The 19,019-nt window shown below is 47.3% G+C and overlaps 2 protein-coding genes, 1 long non-coding RNA gene and 1 pseudogene across 8 annotated transcripts in view; 2 read left to right on the plus strand and 2 right to left on the minus strand.

The window, feature by feature from the left end:
- LOC144697120 (uncharacterized) overlaps positions 1 to 19,019 on the plus strand; it is a 432,856-nt gene that overhangs the window by 46,843 nt on the left and 366,994 nt on the right. The gene's annotated exons all lie outside the window — the stretch shown is intronic.
- LOC144697359 (uncharacterized) overlaps positions 6,016 to 19,019 on the minus strand; it is a 226,542-nt gene continuing 213,538 nt past the window's right edge. For both annotated transcript variants that reach the window (XR_013580335.1, XR_013580336.1), the window contains exon 2: positions 6,016 to 8,291. This is a non-coding gene — a long non-coding RNA (uncharacterized LOC144697359). The remainder of the gene's footprint in view (positions 8,292 to 19,019) is intronic.
- Positions 8,909 to 12,978, minus strand: LOC144697198 (uncharacterized; annotated as a pseudogene). The gene is made up of 2 exons (XR_013580317.1): positions 12,915 to 12,978; positions 8,909 to 10,063 (listed from the first exon to the last, which is right to left on the minus strand). The product of XR_013580317.1 is annotated as an uncharacterized LOC144697198 (transcript).
- LOC144697094 (uncharacterized) overlaps positions 16,795 to 19,019 on the plus strand; it is a 391,382-nt gene continuing 389,157 nt past the window's right edge. Inside the window, exons 1-2 of one of the 2 annotated variants that reach the window (XR_013580301.1) lie at positions 16,795 to 17,094; positions 17,179 to 18,111. Coding sequence is in view for 1 of the 2 variants with exons in the window: in XM_078568911.1 (XP_078425037.1) it covers positions 16,870 to 17,094; positions 17,179 to 17,850 (897 nt within the window). In the remaining variant the exon portion in view is untranslated. Of the gene's footprint in view, positions 17,095 to 17,178; positions 18,493 to 19,019 lie in introns of those variants that run through there. The other variant, XM_078568911.1, reaches the window with a different exon arrangement.

Consider the following 19,019-nt stretch of genomic DNA (forward strand, 5'->3'; position numbering starts at 1 on the left):
AAATGCAGAACTGACAATTTTAGTTTCTGTAGAACACTGTGTGCTCTCCATTCTCACTATGCCATATTCACCCAGTAGTCCTGCACTAAAAATGTGTGTAATATAAAGTAGTCTATTACATGATTAGAGGTACAATGGGGTGTGAGGGAGAACTTTATTTTGGCAGTGAGTGGTGATGACCTGGAACTCGTTGCCTACGAGGGTGGTGGAAGTGGAGGCGATCAATGATTTCAAAATGAAATTGGATCAGCACTTGAAGGAAATAAACTTACAGGGGAATGGGGATATAGAGGGGGAATGAGACTGACTGGATTGTTCCACAGAGAGTCGGCATGGACTCAAATTATCGAATGGACTCCTTCTGTGCCGTGATGACTCTGACTGGAAATATATAACGCAGCTACAGTGCTATATTACAAGACTAGAAATCAGAATACATTAAGTTTAAATGACCATAAATAATATATCTACGATGCACCATATAACACTAGACATATCTCTGTCCTAAATTAATTTACTGTTCCCTTAAATGTCAGCCATCTCCTGGGGGAACCTCCCCTTTCATTGTGAACATTAGGAAAGAGACCATCCTTTTAGCCAGACAAATAAATGTGTCAAGCTGAGGGAGCAAAGGATGTCAATGTCTTTAAGAGAGAGAGAGAGAGAGACCTGGGCCAACCTTTCCAGAGTCTGCACCCTCCCTGGATTCACTTCCTTTCCCTTCAGTTCCTGCAAGTCAACAATTTCCCCCCAGAATGAGAAAAGAAATGGAAAGGGGGAGAAGAGAAAGTGTTTTACTCACAGATGTTGGACACAGGAGGAAGTTTCAGTCTGTGTGAAGCTCAATCTTCATTCACACAAAGCCCGCGCTCTGATTGGCTGGAGAACCAGAGTCTTTTCCCATTGGTCAATTTCTCGCATGAAAACAATGGAGCAGCGAAAGCCTTCGTGGGCCCGGGAGACCCTTTGACCCCCAGGACGAAATGAGCGTTTGGCGAATGGGAAACGCCATTCTCTGCACATGCGCAACTTCCTCTCTTCCTCGGACATGCGCAGTCCCGGGGCGCTCGCATAGAGCGGTTTCTCCAGCGCGGGCGATTGTGGGAGCTGCAACCGCCATTACTCATCCGGCCCCATCTCCGAACTCCTGGAACTGGGATGGAAAGTGGGGGTGAGGGACGCAGTGACCCCGCCCAGAAACAAAGTACACGTGGGTAGTCACTGGATTTGATTGTGACGCCCCCTTAGCAAAACAATTTTTTTAACTTCAGGTGTAAAGATTTAGACACCTGGGTGACATATTGGGGAGGGCAATAGGTGAGTGTGAAACTGAACCCGAGAGTCAGCACCTTCAGGGGAGGAGAATTAGGAAGAATCTGGAGGAGGATAGTAGCATGAATTAGTGCGTCAATCAGTCGGGAGGAGGGAGTGTGCGGGAGACAGAGATTTTGAGTTTGAGAGGGAGATTCATGTTCAATTTAAACCACAATTATCAATTCTGAATTTCGCTCCGGTACCAGCAGTGATGATTTGATGACGTCAACCCTCTCGCACCCGTTCTTACTCTGAAAGTTCTTCATGAAGTCAGCCCTCAGCCTTCTCTTTTCCAGGGAAAAAGTTCCCAGCCTGTTCAATCCATCCTGTAACTGAAACACTCTCAGTTCTAGGATCATCCTTGTGAATCTTTCTTGCACTTTCTCGAGTTCCTCTCTGCCCTTTAGAAAATAATGGGCACCCGGAACAGTTCACAATGTTACAAGTGTTGTCTAACCAATGCTCGATACAAGTTTAACCTGACTTCTCTGCTTTTCAATACTATTTCTCCGGAAATGAGCCCCATATATGGGCCCCACAATTCAGGAAGGATGTCAAGGCCTTGGAAAGGGTGCAGGGATTTAGTACAGGAATAAGGAACTTCAGTTGTGTGAACACACTGGAGAGGCCGGGATTGTTCCCCTTAGAGCATTGAAAGCTCAGATGAGGGTTGATAGAGGTGTTCAAGATCATGAACGGTTTACATCGAGTAAATAAACAGAAACTTTCCATTGGCAAAAGGGTCGTTCACCAAAGGACACATATTTAAAGTGATTGACATAAAAGCCAGAGGGGAAATGAGGAAGATAAATCTTTACACAGTGAGGTGTTGTGATCCGAAATGCACTGCCTGAAAGGCTGATGGAAGCAGATTCAACAAAGGGAATTGGAGAAATTCTGGAAGGGGACTAGTTTGTAGGGCTCATGGGGAAAGGGCAGGATAGTGGGGCTAATTGAGTAGCTCTTTCAAAGATCCAGCACAGGCACTATGGGCCGAATAGCCTCCTTCTGTGCTGTGAGATTCTGTGATGACAGATAAATAAAAGCGTGTCTGTAATATGTACGGTGATGTCAATAATATCTGGAATTCTCTTTGTGGTGTTTCAGAATTTTATCCCTTTCCTTCCAGTTTAGTTTCAGACAAAGAGAACAAAAGCAAATCACTTTCAGTACATTGAGCAGCCCCGATGTCTATTCTCAGCCAGGGGGGAAAGGGCTGGATTCTTAGACCAGCAAGTCAAGGTACCCTCTTTAAATGGCCACTTCCCACAATGGATTCAGTGGCCTCTGAAGGGAAGCAGCCTCGGTCCACACTGGGAGTTCCTGCCCCCCCAGTCAGCTGGCTCGTGCTGGCTCATGCTCCTGCTGGACGATCTGTCTGTGAGGATAGGAGAGTGTCAGTTTAGAAAGAAACCTGCATTTATATAGCACCTTAGGGCATCTCAATGAGTTTCACTGCCGATGAAGCTCTTTCTGAAGTGTAGACACTACAGGAAACGTGGCAGCCAATGTGTACACAGCAAGATGCACAGAGGGCAATGCAATGATGACCACATCATCTGTTTTTACTGATGTTGGTTGAGGGATAAATATCGGGCCCCAGGACACCGGAGGGTGAACTCCTCCACCTCCTACTCTCCTTCCAGTTGTGACCATTCAGTCTTGTACATCCACCTGAGAGGGTTAATGCTTCACTTGAAAGATGGTCCCTCTGACAGGATGGCTCCCCCTCAGTACTGGCATCGGGAGTGTGGGCCCTGGATTATGGGGGCTCGAGTCTCTGGAGTGGGGATTCGAACCCCCCACCTCCTGACTCAGAGGCGAGAGTGTTACCCACCATCATGCCGTGTTGAATAGAATCAGTGAGCTGGTGTTCTAGAATCATGGAATGGTTACAACACTGAAGGAGGCCATTCAGCCCATTGTGTCTGTGCCAGCTCTCTGCAAGAGCAACTCACCAGGAGCCAACCTCCCCCACCTTTTCCCCATAACCCTGTCAATTTCTGCTCTTCAGATAATGATCCAATTCTCTGCTGAAAACCATGAGTGAATCTGCCTCCACCAGCCCCTCAGACACTGTATTCCGGATCCGAACCACTTGCTGTGGAATGAAGTTTCTCCTCGTGTCGCAGTTGCTTCTTTTTCCGATCATCTTAAACCAATGTCACCCGGGTCTCGCTCCTTCCACCTATGGGAACAGTTTCTCTCTTTCTGTTCTGTCCAGACTCCTCATGATTTTAACACCTCAATCAAATCTCCTTCCAACTTTCTCTTCTCCAGGGAGAACAGCCCCAGCTTCTCCAATCTATCCACGTCACTGAAGTTCCTCATCCCTGCGACCGTTCTCGTGAATCTTTTCCACACCTTCTGAAAAGCCTTCACATCCTTCCTAATCTGTGGCGCCCAGAACTGGACACAATGCTCCAATGGAGCCCGAATCACTACTTTATACAGGTTTCTCATAACTTCCCTGGTTTTGTATTCAAAGCCCCTGTTTATAAACCCCCAGGATCCCGTTTGTTTTATTAACCGTGCTCTCTACCTGCCCTGTCACCTTCAGTGATTGGTGCCCCTATACTCACAGCTCCCTCTGCTCCCTTTAGAATTGGATCCTTTATTATCAATTGTCTCTCTCTGTTCTTCCGACCATATAGAATCATTGAAGTACTCGAGCTGAAGTAATTGTGTGAGTTTAGTTTGGTGATAACACGGATCAAACACACACACACACACGTGTACCAGGCAGGCACCTCAATACTTGCGGGGAGGTGAGTGTGAGATTGACACATCAGCTCCTGAATGGACGGCAGGGTGGCAGGAAAACCTGGGGAGTGCAGCATGATGATAAATCCCTTTTGGAATAAATATCGGACGGGCTGAGGGGTTTAAAGGTGAGAGAAGATATTAAAGAAGCGTTTGTACATGGAAAAGGTCCAGAGGGTGAGAAAAATCATGAAGGGACTAATGAGCAGGAGAGACAGATGATAACAGCTCAACTCACCCGCTCCACAGCTGCAACATACCCACTTTGTCCACATAGGTGCACCTGAAGGATTCACAGTGTGAGGTCTCTACAAAACCCCACGTTTCTGGTGCTGAGGGCCTCTGACAGTGTCCAGGGGTTCGATAGAAAACACGGTGATGGGATTTCAAACACAGAACACCTTTCTCAACGCAGGGAAGTTTAAATCTGGTAAAATGTCTCTTTTCCAGCGGTGGCTCCTCAGGTCAGTGAGATCCCGAGATGGCGTCTGAGAGGATTTTCTAAACCAAATTTGGAGGTGACCCGATTTGCCCCCGTGCTCCTTTCCTGTTATTTACAGATTTCGCCGACTGTTCCCTCTGTTATCTTTTGCCTCCGATATTTCTTTCTGGTTTATTCATCTATCTCTGTCTGAGCTTCTGATACAGTTCTGGTCCCTTCATGCGAAATCTGAGCCCATCAAATACAGAAACAAGACACAGGCAGTGTGATGGGAAATGTACAGAACTGGACCAGTTTTCTTCAATAGAGAAACTCTGCTGCCCGTCTCCCAACTCACACTCAGTCCCGTTCACCTATCACCCCCTGTGCTCACTGACCGACACTGGCTCCCATTCAAGCAATGCCTCAATTTTAAAATTCTCCTCCTTGGGCCCAATTTTACGTCTGTAAAAGTGAATGGGGTTTTGATTGAGCTAAATTCAGGCCGATTCTTTTCAAATCCCTCCACGGCCTCCTTTTTTTCAAATCACCACATGGTCACACACACTCTCCCCATCTCTGTAATCTTCTCCATCCCGACAGCCCTCCGAGATATCTGTGCTCCTCCAATTCTTGCCTCTTCAGTATCCCCAGTTTCAATTGCAGAGCCACTGGGGGCCGTGTCTTCAACTGCCTGGGCCCCACGCTCTGGAATTCCCTTCCTAAACCTCTCTGCCCCTCGATCTTTTTTGCTCCTTTAGGACATTCCTTAAAACCTACCTCTCTGACCAAGCTACTGGTCTTCTGAGCTAATATCTCTTTATGGGGCTCAGTGTCAACTTCTGTTTTGTAATCAAACCTGTGAATCTCCCTGGGATGTTTAAAGGTGCTATATAAATGCAGGTTGTATTTGTTGTGGTGTTTGAATTATTTTCAGGGGACTCCGCTATTGTTAAGCAGTCAAACACTTTCTAGCTGTGTCCAGAGAGAGCTACAGGAAGGCTGTTGACTATAATTGGCCACGAAAGGCTTTGTTCCACGTTTAAATATACAGAGGAGTGGAGGCATTGTTATATCGGTCACTCAGAGCTGAACAGAAACCCGTCTCTTTAAATAGATACAGGGAAGAGGCTGAAATGAAATCTGTCCCTTTTAACCTGCAGGAGGCTCAGATTCCCAGGCTGCAGAAGGAGTCCATTCGGCCCATCGTTCCCCTGCCATCTCTTTGAAGGGACTCTCTGATTCATCCAAGTGCTCTGCTCTGTCCCCGCAGCCCTACAAATTGTTGCCTTTCAAGTATTTACCATTTGGAAAGATACTATTGAATCTGCTTTCAGGCCAATCAGAACAACTCGCTGCATCAAAAAATAAAATCTCATCTCCCCTTCTGGCTCCTTTGCCAATTACCTTAGAGGGACTCACTTTCTGTTAAAGAGCCTGCCAACCCCTCTCACCCACTTTCCTAAAGTGCAGAAATCTAATCATGAAAACTCCAGCAAAATCAAATATTTTACCAATAAAAGTTTATTAATGAAACAGAACATGGTTAGAAAAAACAGAAAATTACTTGAAGATCAAAGACAACCAGAGTAAAATGATGTGCACAATGTTCTGGACCCAAATGGTTTCTCTTTAATTCATCTGTCCCCTGTTTGCTGCCCTCTTTGTGGAACACCTCCGCTCAGTCCACAAGCATGACCCTGACCTTCCAGTTGCTGCCATTATAATTCACCACCTTGCTCACATGCTCACATTTCTGTCCTCGGCCTGCTGCAATGTTCCCGAGAAGCCTAACACAAGCTGGACGAACAGCACCTCATCCTCCGATGAGGCACTTTACAGCCTCCTGGACTCAACATTGAGTTCAACAACTTCAGACTGTCAACTTGGTCCTCTGTTTTGATTCTTTTTTGCCAAGTGCCAGTCTGCATCTTGTTTTCATGTTTTTGCTTTCAGACAGAGCTGTCCTTTATTCTGCCATTAACACTTACTCTGGACCAATGCTTACTACAACTGTTACCTCTCCCTTTGCCTTTTGTCCCATGATATTTTTGTCATTTAATCTTGCCCGCCCTCTAACCAATCACTGACTTTCCCTCTTGTTCTATCTGACCCTCCCCTCTTTCTCCGAAGTATTAACCCCATCACATTTCCCCCTCTTCTTAGTTCTGAAGAAGAGTCATTTTGGACTCGAAAAGTTAGCTGTTTCTCCCTCTTCACAGATGTTGCCAGACCTGCTGAGTTTTCCTAAACTTCCTGTATTTATTTCAGATCTACCTGTCATGGTAGGAAAAACACTATTTACTGTCCAAGACAAAATAAATGTCCTTAATCAGCTTTTGTGGGTCATTTCAGTGGAAATGTGCACTCCCAGGCTCAAAGAGCATCAGCCACTGGAAACAAAGTCGTGAGACCGGCCAGTCCAGCAGAAAGAAACCCTCTGACCCTCCCACTTCACCAAGTGTCAGAATGAACACGGTTCAGTCCTGGATGTGATTAACAGCAGCAATAACAGCAGAATCCAACTCCTGGAATCACTTGTGAACTCGCTGGTGTCTTAGCCAGTGGGATGAATGAGTGAATCACCTCCCACACAGGGAGCAGGTGGATGGCCTCTGCCCAGTGTGAACTCGCTGGTGTTTTTGCAGGCTGGATAAATGACTGGATCCCTTCCCACACTGAAAGCAGGTGAACGGCCTCTCCCCAGTGTGAACTCCCTTGTGTTTATGCAGGTCTGATGAATCACTGAATCCTTTACCACGCTCAGAGCAGATGAACGGCCTCTCCCTGCTTTGAACTCGCTGGTGCGTCAGCAGGTTGGATGAGTGGGCGAATCCCTTTGCACACACAGAGCAGATAAATGGCATCTTCTCCCCAATGTGAAATCGTTGGTGTGACTGCAGGCTGGATAACTGTCTGAATCTGTTCCCACACTCAGTGCAGGTGAATGGCCACTTCCCGGTGTGAACTCGCTGGTGCCTCTGCAGATGGGTGAACTGAGTGAAACCCTTCCCACAGTCAGGGCAGGTGAACGGCCTCTCCCCGGTGTGACTGCGTCGATGAGTTTCCAGCGAGATGGGGCTTTGAATCCCTTCCCACAGTCAGAACAGATGAACGGCCTCTCCCCGGTGTGACTGCACCGATAAGTTTCCAGCTTCGATGGGGAACAGAATCCCTTCCCACAGTCCCCACATTCCCACGGTTTCTCCACGGTGCTCGTGCCCTTGTGTCTCTCCAGGTCCGACAATCAGTTGAAGCCTTATCCACACACAGAACATGTATAAGTCTCTCCTCACTGTGAATGGTGATGTTTTTTCAGGCTGTGTAACTGGTCAAAGCTCTTTCCACAGTCAGTGCACTGGACTCTCACTTGGGTGTGTGTGTCTCGGTGTTTTTCCAGTCACACTGAGGCTTAAAACCTTTTGAAGCAGGCAGAACAGACAAACATTTCCCCAGCTTGGTTCAAAGAACCAATGATATTCAGGTCCCATTTAATCAAATGAGTTTGGCAGATCTTGATGTGACGTTTGGTTTGAGATTTCTGTCTGCAAATCTTTCTCTTCTAATATCCTGTAAAGGGAGTTTACAAAAATCATCACTGTCAGTACAGGATAGATTACTAGTCCAGTGATATTACCAGAATGCCAGCATCACTCCCTGTATTTAGTTTAGATCTACCTGTAGTGGTAGAAAAAACTATTTACTATCCAGGATAAAACAAATGTCCTTCATCAGCTTTTGCAGATCATTTCAGTGGAAATGTACACTCCCAGGCTCAAAGAGCATCAGCCCACTGGAAGCAAAGTCGTGAGATTGGCCAGTCCAGCAGAAAGAAACCCTCCAACCTCCCACTTCACCAAGTGTCAGAATGAACATGGTTCAGTCCTGGATGTGATTAACAGTGGCAATAACAGCAGAATCCAACCCCTGGAATCACTTGTGAACTCGCTGGTGTCTTAGCCAGTGGGATGAATGAGTGAATCACCTCCCACACAGGGAGCAGGTGGATGGCCTCTGCCCAGTGTGAACTCGCTGGTGTTTTTGCAGGCTAGATAAATGACTGGATCCCTTCCCACACTCAGAGCAGGTGAACAGTCTCTCCCTGGTGTGAAGTCGCCTGTGTTTCTGCAGGTTGGATGACTGAGTGAATCTCTTTCCACACACACAGCAGGTGAATGGTCTCTCCCCGGTGTGAACTCGCTGGTGTCGCAGCAGGTTGGATGAATCACTGAATCCCTTCCCACACTGAAAGCAGGTGAATGGCCTCTCCCCAGTGTGAACTCCCTTGTGTTTATGCAGGTCGGATGAATTACTGAATCTCTTCCCACATTCAGAGCAGGTGAATGGCCTCTCCCCAGTGTGAACTCGCTGGTGTGACTGCAGTGTGGATGAATTCCTGAATGTCGTCCCACATTCAGAGCAGGTGAACGGTCTCTCCCCTGTGTGAACTCGCTGGTGTGATTGCAGATTGGATAACTGAGTGAATCCTTTCCCACACTCGGAGCAGGTGAACAGCCTCTCCCCAGTGTGAACTCTCTGGTGTCACAGCAGGTTGAATGAATCACTGAAACCCTTCCCACACTGGAAGCAGGTGAACAGTCTCTCCCGACCGTGAACTCCCTTGTGTGTCTGCAGGTCAGATGAATTACCGAATCCCTTCCCACATTCAGAGCAGGTGAACGGCCTCTCCCCAGTGTGAATTCGCTGGTGTGTCAGCAGGTTGGATGAGTGAGCGAATCCCTTTGCACACACAGAGCAGACGAATGGCATCTTCTCCCCAGTGTGAAATCGCTGGTGTGACTGCAGGCTGGATAACTGTCTGAATCTGTTGCCACACTCAGTGCAGGTGAATGGCCACTTCCTGGTGAGAACTCGCTAGTGCCTCTGCAGGTGGGAGAACTGAGTGAAACCCTTCCCACTGTCAGGGCAGGTGAATGGCCTCTCCCCAGTGTGACTGCACCGATGAGTTTCCAGCTGAGATGGGGCTTTGAATCCCTTCCCACAGTCAGAACAGGTGAACGGCCTCTCCCCGGTCTGACTGCGTCGATGAGTTTCCAGCTGAGATGGGGCTTTGAATCCCTTCCCACAGTCAGAACAGATGAACGGCCTCTCCCCGGTGTGACTGCGCCGATGAGTTTCCAGCTTCGATGGGGAACAGAATCCCTTCCCACAGTCCCCACATTCCCACGGTTTATCCATGGTGCTCGTGCCCTTGTGTCTCTCCATGTTCGACGGTCAGTTGAAGCCTTGTCCACACACAGAACATGTATAAGTCTCTCCTCACTGTGAATGGTGATGTTTTTTCAGGCTGTTTAACTGGTTAAAGCTCTTTCCACAGTCAGTGCACTGGAAACACTCTCACTTGGGTGTGTGTGTCTCTCGGTGTTTTTCCAGTCACACTGAGGCTTAAAACCTTTTGAAGCAGACAGAACAGACAAACATTTCCCCAGCTTGGTTCAATAGAACCAATGATATTCAGGTCCCATTTAATCAAATGAGTTTGGCAGATCTTGATGTGACGTTTGGTTTGAGATTTCTGTCTGCAAATCTTCCCCTTCTAATATCCTGTAAAGGGAGTTTACAAAAATCATCACTGTCAGTACAGGATAGAAATTCAGAGCAGGCAATTCTAATTTCTCATAGAGTCATAGAGGTCTACAGCACAGAAAAAGGCCCTTTGGCCCATTGCGTCTGCGCCGGTCAAACAAGTACCTCACTATACTAATCCCATTTTCCAGCACTCGGCCCATAGCCTTGTATGCCATGGCATTGCAAGTGCACTCCAAATACTTCTTAAATGTTATGAGGGTTTCTGCCTCTACCACACTTTCAGGCAGTGAGTTCCAGATTCCCACCACCCTCTGGGTGAAAAAATTCTTCCTCACATCCCCTCTAAACCACCTGCCTCTTACCTTAAATCTACGCCCCCTAGTTATTGATCCCTCCACCAAGGGGAAAGGTTCCTTCCTGTCTACCCTATCTATGCCCCTCATAATTTTATACACCTCAATCATGTCCCCCCTCAATCTCCTCTGCTCCAGAGAAAATAACCCCAGTTTATCCAATCTCTCCTCACAACTAAAACTCTCCAGCCCAGGCAACATCCTGGTCAATCTCTTCTGCACTCTCTCTCGTGCAATCGCATCCTTCCTACAATGCAGATTCCAGAACTGCATGCAATACTCTAGCTGTGGCCTAACGTATAAAACACAGTTCCAGCATAACCTCCCTGCTCTTATATTCTCTGCCTCGGCTAAGAAAGGCAAGTATCCCATATGCCTTCTTACCCACCTTATCTACCTGTCCCGCGACCTTAAGGGACCGGTGGACATGCACACCAAGGTTCCTTTGATCTTTGGTACTTCCCAGGGTCCTACCACTCATCGTGTATTCCCATGCCTTGTTTGTCCTGCCCAAGTGCATCACCTCACACTTATCCGGATTAAATTCCATTTGCCACTGATCAGCCCATCTGACCAGCCCGTCTATATCCTCCTGTAATCTAAGGCTATCCTCCTCACTATTTAGCACCCCAACAATTTTTGTGTCATCCACGAACTTACTGATCAACCCTCCTTCATTCAAGCCTAAATTGTTTATATATACCACAAACAGCAAGGGACCCAGCACCAATCCCTGTGGAACCCCACTGGACACAGGTATCCAGTCACAAAAACACCCCTCAACCATCACCCTCTGCTTCCTGCCACTCAACCAATTCTGGATCCAATTTGCCTAATTGCCTTGGATCCCATGGGCTCTTACCTTCGTTATCAGTCCCCTGTGCGGTACCTTATCAAAAGCCTTGCTGAAGTCCAAGTAGACTATGCTTGCCCTCATCTACACACCTGGTCACCTCTTCGAAAAATTCAATCAAATTGGTCAGACATGACTTCCCCTTAATAAAACCATGCTGACTGTCCTTGATTAACCCCTGCCTCTCCAAGTGTGGATTAATTCTGTCCCTCAGAATTGCTTCCAATAGTTTCCCCACCACTGAGGTTAGACTGACTGGCCTGTAGTTCCCTGGTTTATCCCTTCCTCCCTTCTTGAATAATGGTACCCAATTGGCTGTCCTCCAGTCCTCTGGCACCTCTCCTGTGGCCAGAGAGGTATTGAAAATTATTGCCAGTGCCCTTGCTATCTCCTCCCTTGCCTCACTCAACAGCCTGGGATACATTTCATCCGGGCCTGGAGATTTATCTACTTTTAATCCTGTCAGGCCACTTAGAACCTCCTCCCTTTCAATGCTAATTTCTTCAATTACATCACCGTTCTTCTGCCTGATTTCCAAACTCACGTTGCCCCTCTCACTTGTGAACAATGACACAAAGTATACATTTAGAACCCTACCAACATCTTCCGGCTCATAGCACACAGTACCTTCTCTCGTTCCCCAAAAGCTGCAAATCTCCACTCCACACACAGTCCCTGTATTCTCACTCTGCTACACTCTCTCCATTCTAAATCTAATCTACCCAGTATACGCCCAATCATACTGTACTTAAAAAGTACGGTACTCTATTACATGATTGGAGACACATGGGCTGTGAGCGAGAACTGTATTTCAGCAGCGAGTTGTGATGACCTGGAACTCACTGTGTACGAGGGTGGTGGAAGCAGAGATGATCAATGGTTTCAAAGTGAAATTGGAAAGACACTCGAAGGAAATAAACTTGCACAGGAATGGGGATATAGAGGGGGAATGGGACTGACTGGATTGCTCCACAGAGTCGGCAGAGACTTGAGTTGCTGAATTGACTCCTTCTGTGTCGTAATGAATAAATGACTAGAAATATACAACATAGTTACAGTACTATATTACAAAACTAGAAATAGTCATTTGATAGTACAGAACTTGAGTATTGCTGAGAAAAGAGACATGTTGAAGCTTTTTGTTTTGCATTCATCAGGACACTTTGCAAAAAGGGGAAAACAACAATTTATACTGTATGTGAAGAGAGTGCTGATTGGTTGGCAAGTGGACTCTGATTGGTAGAGATGTTCTTGCGATGTGTCCTGATGAGTGCAGGATGAAAAGCTTTGATGTGGCTCTTTTTTCAGCAAAACTAGAAACAAGAATAAATGAACTTAATTACAGAACCATAAATAACATGCTAAAATGTCCCCCATCACAACATTAGACACATCTATGTTCTCTATTACTCTATTGTCCAGGGGGCAGAACTCTTAGGTAATTAAATAAGGGACACTTCAACCGTGGGGCCGGGGGATGCTGGTGACCATCAGAGAGGGTTGAGGGCGGGTGTTTGTGTTTCAATAAGAGCGGGGATGGGGAGGAGGGGTCTTGAGACAATAATGGTGAGAGTGGATAGAGTTTAAAATCAATTAAAACTTACAACTTATCTTGTTCAGTCACAACACCATCTCTCTCCTGGCCAACTCGCTCACTTACCGTCCCACTCGAATCACTCAAACTCACCCTGGAAACTCCCAGGATCAGGTTCCCACAGGTTGTCCTAGAAATACAGGACAGCAGGTAAAATCAGGAGCAATCCCTTAAAATACAGGACAGTAAATCACCCTGAAATTGTTCCCTTAAATGTCAGCCATCTCCTGGGGAAACCACCCCTTTAATTGTGAACATTAGGAAAGAGATCATCATTTTAGCCAGACAAATAAATGTGTCAAGCTGAGGGAGCAAAGGATATCAATGTCTTTAAGAGAGAGAGAGAGAGACCTGGGCAAACCTTTCCAGAGTCTGCACCCTCCCTGGATTCACTTCCTTTCCCTTCAGTTCCTGCAAGTCAACAATTTCCCCCCAGAATGAGAAAAGAAATGGAAATTCCTCATAGATGTTGCCCAGAGGAGGAAGTTTCAGTCTGAAGCTCATTGTCCAACTTCCGCATTGTGACGTCCACAATGGAACCCTGCCTGAATCAGCCAATAGGAATCACTCTGCTCCGCTGTGATGACCACGGGTTCCAGTCTGCAGGCAAGGCGCGCGGACACGGGAGCCCCGCCCATCCATTGTTCCCCCTCCACCTCCTCGAGCCAAGGTTTCCAGACAACCGGCTGACGGCTCCGGACAGAGCGAGAAGCCGCTCGGAGACCTCGGGAGAGGGGAAGCTGCGCATGTGCGGGGGAGAGCCCGCCCCCTTCCCATCGTGCTGAAGGATTGACCAATGGGAAGAGTTCGAAGACCGGAAGGACTCTGGTCCTCCAGCCAATCAGAACGCGGGCTTTGTGTAAATGAAGATTGAGCTTCACACAGACTAAAATTTCCTCCTGTGTCCAACATCTGTGAGTAAAACACTTTCTTTTCTCCCCCTTTCCGTTTCTTTTCTCATTCTGGGGGGAAATTGTTTACTTGCAGGAACTGAAGGGAAAGGAAAAACAAAAACAGAATTACCTGGAAAAACTCAGCAGGTCTGGCAGCATCAGTAGAGAAGAAAAGAGTTGACGTTTCGAGTCCTCATGACCCTTCATTAGAACTGAGTATAGTTGGGAGAGGGGTGAAATATAAGCTGGTTTCAGGGGGGGGGGAGGGGAGAGAAGTTGAGGGTGGGGTGGTTGTAGGGACAAGCAAGCAGTGATAGGTGGAGATAATCAAAAGATGTCACAGACAAAAGGATCAAAGAGGTGTTGAAGGTGGTGATATTATCTAAGAAAATGTGCTAATTAAGAATGGATGGCAGGACACTCAAGGTACAGCTCTAGTGGGGGTGGGGTGGAAAGATTGACAAAGTATTAGTTGTAGATTTAAAAATAATGGAAATAGGTGGGAAAAGAAAAATCTATATAAATTATTGAAAAAAACAAAAGGGATGGGGAAGAAACGGGGTGGGGATGGGGGGCGGGAGTTTAAGATCTAAAGTTGTTGAATTCAATATTCAGCCCGGAAGGCTGTAAAGTGCCTAGTCGGAAGATGAGGTGCTGTTCCTTCAGTTTGCGTTGGGCTTCACTGGAACAATGCAGCAAGCCAAGGACAGACATGTGGGCAAGAGAGCAGGGTGGAGTGTTAAAATGGCAAGCGACAGGGAGGTTTGGGTCTTTCTTGCGGACAGACCGCAGGTGTTCTGCAAATTGGTCGCCCAGTTTGCGTTTGGTCTCTCCAATGTAGAGGAGCCCGCATTGGGAGCAACGAATGCAGTAGACTAAGTTAGGGGAAATGCAAATGAAATGCTGTTTCACTTGAAAGGAGTGTTTGGGCCCTTGGACGGTGAGGAGAGAGGAAGTGAAGGGGCAGGTGTTGCATCTTCTGCGTGGGCATGGGGAGGTGCCATAGGTGGGGGTTGAGGAGTAGGGGGTGATGGAGGAGTGGACCAGGGTGTCCCGGAGGGAACGATCCCTACGGAATGCTGCCAGGGGGGGTGAAGGGAAGATGTGTTTGGTGGTGGCATCATGCTGGAGTTGGCAGAAATGGCGGAGGATGATCCTTCGAATGCGGAGGCTGGTGGGGTGGTGGCCCTCACGCCTTCTCCTCCCTCCCAGAAACATGATAGGGTCCCCCTTGTCCTCACTTATCACCCCACCAGCCTCCGCATTCAAAGGGTCATCCTCCACCATTTCCGCCAACTCCAGCATGATGCCACCACTAAACACATCTTCCCTTCACCCCCCCGGTGGCATTCCGTAGGGATCGTTCCCTCCGTGACACCCTGGTCCACTCCTCCATCACCCCCTACTCCTCCTCCCACGGCACCTCCCCATGCGAACGCAGAAGATGCAACACCTGCCTCTTCACTTCCTCTCTCCTCACCGTCCAAGGGCCCAAACACTCCTTTCAAGTGAAACAGCATTTCACTTGCATTTCCCTCAACTTAGTCTACTGCATTCATTGCTCCCAATGTGGTTTCCTCTACATTGGAGAGACCAAACGCAGACTGGGTGACCGCTTTGCAGGACACCTTCGGTCTGTCTGCAAGCATGACCCAGACCTCCCTGTCGCTTGCCATTTCAACACTCCACCCTTCTCTCTTGCCCACATGTCTGTCCTTGGCTTGCTGCATTGTTCCAGTGAAGCTCAGCGCAAACTGGAGGAACAACACCTCATCTTCCGACTAGGCACTTTACAGCCTTCCGGACTGAATATTGAGTTCAACAATTTTAGATCTTGAACTCTCTCCTCCATCCCCACCCCCTTCCCGTTTCTTCCCCCTCCTTTTTGTTTTTTCCAATAATTTATATAGATTTTTTCTTTTCCCACCTATTTCCATTATTTTTAAATGTATTTCCACCATTGTTTATTTCTACCTTTTAGTATTCCCACACCCCCACTAGAGCTATCTGTACCTTATCTGTCCTGTCTTATACTCTTAATTAGCACATTCCTTTAGATAATATCACCACCTTCAACACCTCTTTGTCCTTTTGTCTGTGACAGCTTTTGGTTATCTCCACCTATCACTGGCTGCTTGTCCCAACAAAACCACCCCCCCCCCCCCCGCCCTTAAACCAGCCTATATTTCACCCCTTTCCTAATTTTACTTAGTTCTGTTGAAGGGTCATGAGGACTCGAAACGTCAACTGTACTCTTCTCCGCCGATGCTGCCAGACCTGCTGAGTTTTTCCAGGTATTTCTGTTTCTGTTTTTGTTTTTTGACAGTAAATTAATATTGGGCAGAGATATGTCTAGTGTTGTTATATGATACATATTTTATTATTCATGGTCATCTAAACTTCATTCATAATTATTTCTAATCTTGTAATATAGTAGTGTAGATACATAATGTGCCTCCATTCAAAGAGTCTTTGTGGCACAGAAGGAGTCCATTCAGCAACTTGAGCCAATGCTGACTCTGTGTAGAGCAATACAACCAGTAATCAGTGTCAAACAGAAAGCGATGAGTATGATTCTGTCAGTCAGGATGAATTAGTAACTTCAGGAGAATTGGGAGGGTGTATATAAGGTGAAGCAGTGTGAGAATGGAGGGAGAGCGTGGGTGGAGAGATTCACAACTTTTCGGCAATGACAGAAGGCAGAATGTTCCATAGAAACTAGAATTGTCGGTTCTAAAATGTTATCCTGTACTGACTTTGCAATTTCCTTTTACAGGATATCAGAAGGGGAGGATTTGCAGACAGAAATCTCAAACCAAACATCACATCAAGATCTGACAGAGTCACACGGTTTAATGGGACCTGAATATCTTCGGCCTTTGAATCTAGAAGAAGCAATGTTTGTCTGTTCTGTCTGCTTCAGAAGATTTTAAACATCAGTGTGACTGGACAAGCACCGAGACCCACACACCCGAGTGACTGTTCCTGTGCACTGACTGTCAAGGAGCATTAATCAGTTAAACAGACTTAATAGACATCACAATATAGAGAGACCGTAAAAGTGTTTTGATTGTGGACGAGGATTCAACTGATCGTGGAACCTGGAGAGACACAAGCACACCTGCACCATGGGGAAACCGTGGAAATGTGGGGACTGTGGGAAGGGGTTCACATCCCCCTCGAAGCTGGAAATTCATCGGCGCAGTCACACTGGGGAGAGGCCGTTCACCTGCTCTGTGTGTGGGAAGGGATTCAGTCAGTTATCCAATCTTCTGACACACCAGCCAGTTCACACCAGGGAGAGGCCATTCTCCTGCTCTGAGTGTGGGAAGGGATTCATTCGGTCATCCCACCTGCAGACACACCGGCGGGTTCACACTGGGGAGAGGCCGTTCACCTGCTCAGAGTGTGGGAAGGGCTTCACTCAGCCATTCAACCTACTGACTCATCAGCGAGTTCACACAAGAGAGACGCCATTTGTCTGCTCTGAGTGTGGGAAGGGATTCAGTCAGTTATCCAGCCTGCACACACACCAGCGAATTCACACCGGGGAGAGACCGTTCACCTGCTCTGAGTGTGGGAAAGGATTCAGTGATTCATCTGCCCTGCGGAAGCACGAGCGAGTACACACTGGGGAGAGGCCATTCAACTGCTCTGAATGTGGGAAGGCATTCACTCAGTCATCTGACCTGCAGACACACAGGCGGGTTCACACCCGAGAGACACCATTCTCCTGCTCTCAGTGTGGAAAGCAATTCACTCGGTTATGTAGCCTGCAGACACACCGGTGGGTTCACACCGGGGAGAGACTGTTTACCTGCTCTGAGTGTGGGAAGCGCTTCACTCAGTCATCGAGCCTGCTGAGACACCAGCGAGGTCACACTGGGGAGAGGCCGTTCACCTGCTCTGAGTGTGGAAAGGGATTCACACAGTCATCCGACCTGCTGACACACCAGCGAGGCCACACTGGGGAGAGGCCATTCATCTGTTCTCTATGTGGGAAGGGATTCATTCATTTATCCAGCCTGCTGAGACACCAGCGAGTTCACAAGCAATTACAGGGTTTGGATTCTGCTGTTATTGCTGCTGTTAATCACATCCAGGACTGAACCATGTTCATTCTGACACTTGGTGAAGTGGGAGGGTTGGAGGGTTTCTTTCTGCTGGACTGGCCGGTCTCACGACTTTGATTCCAGTGGCTGATGCTCTTTGAGCCTGGGAGTGCACATTTCCACTGAAATGATCCACAAAAGCTCATGAAGGACATTTATTTTATCCTGGATAGTAAATAGTGTTTTTCCGACCACTACAGGTAGATCTAAAATAAATACATTTGTCTCTGTTCCATTGAGTCTACAGCACAGGGCCAGGCCAGGCGGCTCAATTGGTCTATGTCAGTATTTATGCTCCACATGAGCCTCCACCCACCCCTCTTCATCTCTCCCCATCAGCATATCCTTCTATTCCTTTCTCCCTCATGTATGTATCTAGCTTCCCCTTAAATGTATTCATGCTATTCACCTCAACCACTCACTGTGGTAGTGAGTTCCACATTCTCACCACTCGCTGGGTAAAGAGGTTTCTCATGAAATCCCTATTGGATTATTGAACCCCTTCATAATCTTAAAGACTTCCATCAGGTCACCCTTCAGTCTTCTCTTTTCTAGAGAAAAGCAGCCCCAGCCTTTCCTGAGAGTTAAATGCTCTCAATTCTGGTATTATTCTTTTGAATCTTTGTTGCCCCTTCTCCAGTGCCTCTATTTCCTTTTTCTAAATGAACATCATAAGTGTTGACAGTGCTCCCAGTGTAGTCTAACCATGATTCGAAACAAGTTGAACATAACCTCCCTGTTTTTCAATTCTATCCCTTCAGAACCGAACCCTATATCTGGGCCCCACACTTTAGGAAAGATGTGAAGTCTTAGAGGAGATTTACAATTGTGGTACCAGGAGTGAAGGGACTTGGAGCAGGTTCATTCATGGTTTTCCACAGAGAACTGGATCATTATCTGAAGAGGAGAAATTGGCAGGGTTATGGGGAAAAGGTGGGGGAGTGGCTCTGGATGAGTTGCTCTTGCAGAGAGCTGGCACAGACACAATGGGCTGAATGGCCTCCTTCAGTGTTGTAACCATTCCATGATTCTAGAACACCAGCTCACTGATTCTATTCAACACGGCATGACGGTGGGTAGCACTCTCACCTCTGAGTCAGGTGGTGGGTGGTTCGAATCCCCACTCCAGAGACAATCCAGGGCCCACATTCCCCGTGCCATAACTG

The sequence above is a fragment of the Cetorhinus maximus genome, chromosome 23 (assembly GCF_964194155.1).
Source record: "Cetorhinus maximus chromosome 23, sCetMax3.hap1.1, whole genome shotgun sequence".
NCBI classification, from domain to species: Eukaryota; Metazoa; Chordata; class Chondrichthyes; order Lamniformes; family Cetorhinidae; genus Cetorhinus; species Cetorhinus maximus.